The sequence below is a fragment of the Mauremys reevesii genome, linkage group 2, assembly GCF_016161935.1.
Source record: "Mauremys reevesii isolate NIE-2019 linkage group 2, ASM1616193v1, whole genome shotgun sequence".
Taxonomy (NCBI): Eukaryota; Metazoa; Chordata; order Testudines; family Geoemydidae; genus Mauremys; species Mauremys reevesii.
In genome coordinates, this window is record NC_052624.1 from 262,083,837 (window position 1) to 262,093,386 (window position 9,550).

Sequence of the window (9,550 nt, forward strand, 5' to 3'; positions counted from 1 at the left end):
ACACAGGTGGACAAATTTCAGGAAGTCTTGCTGTGATAACTGATGCAGCACACATCTTGGTTGACTTGACAAGTTTCCTAATTAGCCTTTGCTCACTGTGGTTATCATCTAAACCTTCCACTAAAAGGTTAACTTTTGGATGGCACAGAGCAGGTACCAAATGTACTGTCATATGACCATGTGAAATAGAAAAGGTAATTCGTCATAGCATGTACATGGGAAAGTATTCTGAGATCAGGCACCGGTCTGCGGGTTTGTGAGGCTAATCTATTAATGTTCTCAAAGCTCTCAGGATACATCAGAAACTGGAAAACAGCAAGTCATGGAACCTCAAAGAAGAAAAGAATATAGTATTGGAGAATGTTACAGACAAAGTTATTAGACCAGTGGTTCTCAACCTATTTACCATTGTGGGCCGCGTATGCAGCTCTCTATGTGTTATGTGGGCTGCATCCATGCAATATATACACCAACCTGCCTGCTGTAGCTGCCCAGTCAGGCACATGTCCATCGACATGTGCTCCCGGACAGTCAGGGGCAGGGGTGATCCCAACCATTGAGCCATGGGGAACCATAGCTGGGAAGCCACCCGCAGGACAAATTTCCACCCCACACCAGTTCTCCCCCCAGAGATGGGCCTTATAGGGCAGCCTCCTGTTTTGGCTGAGAGCTCCAGGTCTGGACATGGCCAGCAGGGGTCTGGACATAGTCACAGAGCACAAGCCAATGAACAGGCAGGCAGGAGCTGTCAGCTGCAGGCAGTTCCGGGCACGCTGCAGCCTGGAGCATGCTTATCCTCCCCAAAGGCGACACGTAGCTGTAGCTAGTGGGGGGACACATGCCCCCCCCATTTCTCTGGACACCTCTGGCATGGATGCCCACAAGTAAGGAGCTGGCACTCACAGTCATCCCCATTTCTTCCCCCTGCCCTATCCCATCCCTCTTCCTTCCCCACTGCCTCGCCCTGCCCCCACATGGGCACTCACCATTGTACAGAAACAGGACTTGCATTCATGTACAGTCTACTAAAGGTTTGTGCAATTGTGTGCTCCATTTGGATATCTGCAGACATCTTGAGGCTTCAATTCATTTCAGTTTCACGTGGTGTTTTCTGGGGCAATTGGGCACAAATCCCAAGGTGTATGTCACCTTCCTGTTTCATGAACCAGCAGACACTCTGCAAGCCCATGGGAACATGTATGAATCCATCATTCCCAAACCATGCCCGTAAGCCTGCAACAAGCGTCAACCCTGCGGAAACCAGATTTATTTGATCCCAAAGTGATTTGAATATTAGGATCTGCAAACACATAAGATCTGCTTTCTAATGGGGAAAGGGTTAGTGCTAATCCATTAGCCAATTCCTTGCATTTTATTTAAAATGCCCTTAAAATTCAATTGTTTTGACCCCTAGAAATTCTGGGTGCTTTGATGTCGATGCTAATCATTTGGGTGGTGACTGGCGTGTTGACATATTTGGCGACCATGAGACTGCTGCAACCAAATTATGAGATTGAAGCTACAGTGATGCTCATTACTTCTGGTTGTGCAGTGATAGCCAATGTCATGTAAGTTGTCTTTTTTGTATATAAAATACTTACTCATTTTGAGATTTCCTGGAGTGGACAATATCTACATATATTTACACATACGCTTGCATTAAGTTACCTTTTGCATTAAGGAGTGTGAGACTGAAGTATTTGTTGTTCTCTTAGACAGGATGATCGCACTGATATTTGCAGCATTGTATCTCTTTCAGATTAAGTCTGACTCTGCACCAGACCGGGCCTGGACATAGTCACAGAGCACAAGCCAATGAACATATATCAGCTCTTCAACAGAAGCCAGCTTTGGCCAATGCCAGTGTGAGGGCAGCTTTTGTACATGCCATTGGAGATCTATTTCAGAGCATTAGTGTGCTAATTAGTGCACTTATAATATTCTTTAAGGTCAGTTTTACTGGGTTTACTCACCTTCATAGCAATTAATGATGCAGTTATTTTCATAACACCGTCATTAGATGCTATGTACATATTTTCTCTGCCTTAATGATATATATTGTAATTTAGTCAAGGACAGTTATGTTCATTTCTGGGAATAAAATGGCTGTTGAGAGCACAACAATTTTTATCTTGGGGTTTAAGCCAGAAGGAATCTATTGTTATGTGTCTTTCTCTCTTTTATCATTAGAATAATGCAATCAGAAAATTGTCTGTTAACCCGGCTGTACTGGGACTCTACTGGTCGAGAATATCAGCAATGGTTACTGTGTTAGATAAATGGATTATATTGGTTTTTTATTAACTCGTTAAAAATGTCAGCCAGAAACTGAAAGTGATGGATTTAATCAAGTGATGTGCTTTATATTTTTTTTAGCCAGAATACAAAATAGCTGACCCAGTCTGCACATTTGTGTTCTCTATCTTTGTGCTGGCAACAACCATCACCATTTTAAGGGACATTTTGCTTGTTTTGATGGAAGGTAAGAACTTCTCTATGTACAGTCGTTATTTCTGGAATCAATATTATTCTGTTCTCTCTGTCTCTCTATAGAATACTTACCAACACTGGCCAGGGGTTTAAAAATGGGTGCCTCAAGTTAGAGTCTTAAATCCGTATTTAGTCCCCTAAATACCTCCCCTGATCTTCAGAAGTGTTGGACAGAGAATGTCTCCCATTAATTTCAGCCAGATGCCTAAATACACATTTAGGAGACTAACTTTAGGCACTTATTATTTAAAAAAATCTTCACCACTCTTCATGGAAGAAATACATTCTTTCATTGTGTAGAAATCTAAAAAATGTTAATTGTTGAAATTGTATGCCTGACTCTTTGAACATCAATCTCTAAATTACAATCTTGCAGGAAGTTACTACAGTTGTGTGCAGAAACTGGGTATACACATGTTCAAAATAGCCATTTACACATGACCTGGCCATCTGGGTGCTCAAACAGCCAACCAGTACATGCATTCATGGCAATTGTGCACGCAGATTAGAAGTGCAAATGGACATCTGACTTTTTTGAAAAAAAATTGGACCCTTAGTGTATTAGATGTTGTACAAGAAAATCTGAATTGAACTCAAAGTATTTTAAAATAAACTCGTAGAGCACTTCAGATGGATACTAGATGGTATATTATACTACAGCAAAGGAAAAAGCATGTCTGTGAAAATACCTAGAAAATAATTTGCCAAATTCTGCTCTTCATGTAACCCTCTCCAATTTCAATTTCTCAGATATTTACATACAATTCTGCTGTGGGAGTTATGTGAACATATTGGAGAACATAATTTGGCCCCTAGCTTTCAGGATGTTGATGCTAGTATAATTCTCTTAGGGTAACATATATAATCAGATGTGGGCTACCATCAGCAGCTGCAGTCAGAAACGTAGAAATGCTTTAACACTTTCTGATCTTGCATAACCCCTCTAGCATGCGTCTAGTCCTTTTGAGATCTAAAATCCCTTGCACTCTGCCTCCTTAAAGCATACCATCATAGCTGGACCTTGCCCTTTATTAACACACTGCATAATACCCACAGCAGGCTAAATAACAAACAGTAGCTTGTCCAAACATAGCAGTGCACTGATGTAATTTTCAGTATTTTCATAATTCGAAGCATATGCTAATCATAATTCTAATTAGAACTATTTTAGATGATATAATGACAGAGTTATGTATATTCCAATTTTCCATTGAATCTTCTCCAAGAATCTGTGTGTTGCTGTTTTGTTAGTGAAACCATGATGAATTTCTACAACTCTCTCTGTTTTTCACATGCATGCCATTGCCTCCCATAACCCCATGGCATTTGTGAATTCTTTGTTTTGTGCATTGTGTATTTCCATTATGAATCATGAGCCACAAATAAATCATAAAAATTGTGCTGCAGGTTTGACATTTTATCAAGCAGCAGAGGTATAAAACACTGCTAAGGTTTTGGTTACTTTGATCTGAAAGAGCAAACCCAGGCAGCTTTCAAAGTCAGGTTAGAGTTCAAGGTAAAATGGACAGTTCTAAGCACCTTTTCATTAAGGTAGTGAGACTGCCTAGATGTGTCAGCTGTGGGCCTGATGTTTGATTTGCCAAGGCTGAAAGTCAGAGTAGCAGTCACAGATACAAGTTTTTGCTTTCTTGGGGCTAAGCGATATGACGCAGCTATTGCATCAACTACAGAAGACATAGGCCTTAAAGGGATGAGGAACTGTTGTGATGCAGATTTTTGGATTGCTATGCTTTAACCAACCTGACTCGCTGCATACCTTATGGCTTCATATGTCTTTATTGTCTCTTCCTTTTTGTATACGTTTTTGTTTCAGTAAAGAAATTTATCAGTATAGTCATACTATAAAGCTTTCCCAGAGGTTGCCTCTGTGTTCACCTGTCATGGGGTAGAAATCTAGAGTGAGAGTCACAAAAATGTAGGTATGGCAATTGCAAAGCCTAAATTTTAGGCTCCTAGAAAATCAGTGGGTTTCACAAAGCCTGAGTTCAGTGCCTACGTTCCCTATATAATGAATGGAAGGAGATGGGTGTCTAAGAATGGAATTCACAGAAGCCACCACGCTAGGCAGCTCCCTGCCTAAACTAGCCAACGGGAGATGCCAAAGCAAGGGTATGTCTTAATCCCCACTCTCTCAGTGAATTTGGTGCCTAAATCCAGGCTGGAGGAAGGTGCCTCCCTCTGGGATACTTAGCTGCAAACCTTCTCTTGGGCTTAGGCACCCATGCTATTTTTTGCAAAAATACCTCCCTCACACCTGTTAGCCCAGGGGTTAAGGTGAATAAATAATGAAAGAATCAATGGAGAGAGAGGACAAGACACTGACTCTGTAGCCTGGTGGTTAGGACATTTGCACGGGAGCAGGGCCAGCTCCAGGCACCAGTGCAGCAAGCAGGTGCTTGGGGTGGCCAACGGAAAGGGGCAGCACATCCGGCTCTTTGGCAGCAATTCAGCGGCGGGTCCCTCAGTCCCTCTCAGAGGGAAGGACCTGCCACCGAAGAATGAAGTGGCAGTGGTAGAACTGCCGCCGAAGTGCTGCCGATCGCTTTTTTCCCCCCCACTGCTTGGGGCAGCAAAAACACTGGAGCCAGCCGTGCATGGGAGACCCATTATTCAGTTCCCCCTGCCCCAATGGCTTTTTAAAATTATCAGCCCACAGTGGAACAGCTTCTACAGGAGTGGGTGAGGGAGGCCCACATCAGAATATCCCACAGCCCAGCAGTTAGTGCACTCACCTGAGAGATGGCAAAGCCCTGTTCAAATCCCATTTCCCTCTCAGGCAAAGGGTCTCCCACATCCCAGGTGAGTACCCCAAACACTGTACTAAAGGTTATGTTATGAAGGGGGAGCTCCTCCTCCATTTTGTGTGAGCTCACCTAGAGAGGCATGATATGGCAGGCGAGCTCTGAACACACATGCCAGATTGGTCCCCACAGGTAAGTTAGGTAGAACAACACCTATCTTTCTCTGGTTCTTGCAACACTCTAAGGCTTAGGCGTCCGAACACCTAGAGTGAGGCTGCAGTGCACACGCACACAGGCAGAAACTTAGGCACCTAAGGAAATGATACTGCAAAAACGTAGGTGCCAACTGAGTTTAGGTGCCTACAGGGTGCCTATGCTGTAGGGAGCACATTTCTCAAACTGGAGTCTGCAGACCCCTGGGGGTTCGTGAGGGTATTCCAGAGGTCCACAGGCCCCACTGATCAATTCCTCCCCTCCCCTCCCCCCACAATGCCTCCTGCACACTGCGGAATAGCTGTTCCCCGGCATGCAGGAGGTGCTGGGAGGCAAGGGGAGGAGTGGGGACAGGGCATGCTTGGGGAAGGGGGTGGAAGGAGGTGGGGAAGAGGATGGGCAGGGGTGGGAAGAGGTGGGATCGGGGTGGGGCCTTGGGGGAAGGGGTGGAGTGGGGGCATGGCCTGGGGCTGAGCAGGGTGGCTTGGGGATCCACAAAAACATTTTAAATAAAAATTGAGGTCCTCGGCTTGCTAAAGTTTGAGAACCGCTGATCTAAGAGACTGTCAAACAAGGGGGCTTTTCCTTCTAGGACTTGATTTTAACAAGAAACAGCCGCAGTGCCATCTCCAGCCCATCTCAACTAACTTTTTCTCTTTTCCCCAAAGGGACAGTTATTACTGTCTTTGATTCCATCCAAGCGACGGTTAAACAACAGCAGTTTTTCTTTTTGAAAACTCTCTCCAACTAAAGGGAAAGAGAACAAGGGAAGTTCTTAAAATGAAAGTCTTATTTAAAGCATCTGAAATGTAAAATATTAACTCTTTTTTCTTCTTTTCTGTATTTTTAATAAAATGGATTTTTAATGGTGTGTTTGCCATGGTGCTAAGCAGGCGGAGGCCTCTGTAAACCAAGCCCCAGACTTTGTTTAACATTGTTTAATGTTGGACAGTGACTGCCTTATGCTAACACCTGGAGTTCATATATTCCATCTAAATTAATACAACAGTTCTAAATTAGCTGTTACCACTCAAGAATGGTCTTGGAGTCAATCATGGATAGTTCTCTGAAAACATCTGTTCAATGTGCAGTGGCAGTTTTAGCAATATTAGGAACCATTAGTAAAGGGATAGATAATAAAACAGAAAATATCATAATGCCACTCTATAAATCCATGGTACCCCCACACCTTGAATACTGCATGTAGTTCTGGTCACTCCAGCTCAAAAAAGATAAATTAGAATTTGAAAAGATACATAGAAGGGCAACAAAAATTATTAGGGGGATGGAGCAGCTTCCATATGAAGAGGGATTAAAAAGATTGTGACTGTTCCATTTATAAAAAGAAACAACTAAGGGGGGGGAGGGATATGATAGAGGTCTATAAAATCATGAATGGTGTGGAGAAAGTGAATAGGAAGTGTTATTTACCATTCATATAATATAAGAACCAGGGATCACTCAATGAAATTAATAGACAGCAGGTTTAAAACAAATATAAGGATGTATTTGTTCATACAACATACAATCAACCTGTGGAACTCATTTCTGGAGGATGTTGTGAAGCCCAAAAGTATAACTGGGTTCCAAAAACAATTAGATAAATCCAGTTCAATAAAGTCCATCTATGGCTATTAGCCAAGATGGTCAGAGACGCAACCTCATGTCCTGGGTGTCCCTAAACCTCTGACTGCCAGAAATAAGGACTGGAGGACAGGGGATGGATCACTCAATAACTCAGCTGTTCTGTTCATTCCCTCTGAAGCATCTGGCATTGGCCACTGTCAGACGACAGGATACTGGGCTATATGAACCATTGGTCTGACATAGTCTTATGACATCGTACCTAAAATAATTCTTTGAAGTTTACAGAGCAGGTTAGACACAACAGAGATAGAGGATCAAGCAGAGAATCATATAAACCCTAATTCAGAGCCCTGGAACCAAAAAGACTTGGCTCTGGGGAAGTTTGGATTCTGGTTTGGACTCTGAGGTTCAGACCCATATCTAATTCCAATAGAATTGTCCTCACTCCTGCACTCTGACCCAAAGGCAAGCTTTGACCTTCATATTAGACAAGAAGAGTGGTCTAGTGACGAGGGTACTTGAGTGGGATTTAGGAAATTTGGGTTCAAATCTAATCTCAGATTTCCTGTGTGACCTTGGGCATGTCACTTAATCTGTTCTGTATCTTCCTATCTGTAAAATGGGGATAATACTTCCATACCTCACAGGGTTATTGAAGATAAAAAGCCACCAATGCTTGTGAGGTGCTCAGATACTATGGTATAAATACCCCTGAAGATGTCAAAGCAGATTAATGGAATATTAATAAACAGCATACTCCCATAAATAAAAGCAGACTTTCATAAGCCTAACTCTAAAATCTATTTGCATTTACTTGCTCCATTGAGTTACACCCTAGTGAATTACTGTGTAACTGGGGACAGAATTTAACTTCACAGTAAACAGAAAAATAGAGTTGTACTCTATGGCACATGTTTTTATAAGAAAACCCAACCCTAATTCAGTAAAGATTCAGGGGGTCTCTCCATGTGTCCTTTAATTGAATATAGTTCTTATTTAATCAAAAGGCATATTTCCTCCGCTACAGGAACACCCAAAGGATTTAATTATGATGCAGTGAGAGAGAGAATTCTAGCAGTCAACAAAGTGGAGTCTATCCACAACCTTCATCTCTGGTCTTTAACAATGAATCAAGTTATTCTGTCTGCTCATGTTGTCACAGGTCAGTAAATTTCTGTAAACAGAAAAATAATAATTCATCTGAAGCCTAGTAAAGTCAATTTCTCCTGATTGGGATACAACTGCTTGTCTGTATCTGGTGCTTATTAAAACAAATGTATTTTTTGTTAAAAAAAACAAATAAAAGCAACAACAACTTCCCCCCAATATTTTTGTAGAACATTGTTGTTAAAAAAATTGAAAATTTTTCATCAGCTACAACAACATAGGGTACAAGCTTGCTGAGCAAGACTGAACAGATAATTGCAATATAGTTATTAAACTGTAACTTGGAAACAGAAGTAAATCACTCCAAATGTTTGCAAATAGTTTCAATAGTCACTCATGTTTCTTAGAAGTATTACATTTCTGCAGTGTGATAATTTTTGTTCACCATCTACAGAAGACACAGTGGACAATCGCCAGATCCTGAAAGAAGTTACTCAAGTTCTCTTTGACACTTACACCTTCCACTCGGTCACCATTCAGATTGAACCACAAGCAAATCAGAAGCCCGACTGTGTCTTCTGTCAAGATCCAAAGGATTGAAGCAGCCAGTGCATCTTGTTGACCTATTATTACACATTTAACAGGTCAAAGGGCACTGTGCGCTGGTTGCACATACTCAGCTAGGCAACAAACCATAATTAATTGAACTGACAAGGTCTGTCACAGAGTGCAGTGTGCACTTTCACCATTGTTCATTGGTGCCATTTACCATGAAGAGATGGAGCATTAGGGACATTTGTCAACAGGATTATATGAGTCAATGGTTACATTCAATTACGAGAACATGTATCTACATTTTTCTCGACGAGAGACAACTGGCTGGAGTTAAAGTAATATTTAAGAGTATCTCTTTGTATTCACGGGTAACGAAAAAAATAATCAGCCTTCAAATTATCCACAGACTAATTACCCCTAAATGACAGGTTGAAATCTGACTAATGTCCTAGCAAAACTCACCACCACTGCTCAGGATAAAGGAGAGACAGCAAGTGAACATGAAGAATATTGATAAAAAAGGAGATCAGTGCATAATGGATATCCTGCGTGTTGTATTCGAAGAAAAGTAAGAGATATAGCATATTCTGTAATAGCCACAAAATGACTCATTCTGTACATATTTGGTGAATTTTTCTATACGTCAGTTATCCAACAGCAACTAAAGTATTTTTCTGTGGCATTAGGAGAGTATCCTCCATAGCAGTTGTATAGAAATAGTGAGTAATCCATCAAGGGGCAGGGTTTGCGCCACCATGCATAACCGATCTGTGGAACTCATTGCCACAAGGTATCACTGAGGTCATGAAAAAGATAGATTGGATGTTTATATGGAT

The 9,550-nt window shown here is 41.7% G+C and overlaps 1 protein-coding gene across 1 annotated transcript in view; it reads left to right on the plus strand.

Moving 5' to 3' along the window:
• The window catches only part of SLC30A8 (solute carrier family 30 member 8), a 35,754-nt gene extending 26,417 nt beyond the window's left edge, over window positions 1-9,337 (plus strand). The window contains exons 3-8 of the mRNA XM_039526033.1: window positions 7-153; window positions 1,415-1,568; window positions 1,760-1,949; window positions 2,377-2,482; window positions 8,080-8,214; window positions 8,614-9,337. Of these exons, the coding sequence (XP_039381967.1) occupies window positions 7-153; window positions 1,415-1,568; window positions 1,760-1,949; window positions 2,377-2,482; window positions 8,080-8,214; window positions 8,614-8,759 (878 nt within the window). The 3' untranslated portion in view covers window positions 8,760-9,337. The remainder of the gene's footprint in view (window positions 1-6; window positions 154-1,414; window positions 1,569-1,759; window positions 1,950-2,376; window positions 2,483-8,079; window positions 8,215-8,613) is intronic.
• The last annotated feature ends 213 nt before the right edge of the window (window positions 9,338-9,550 follow it).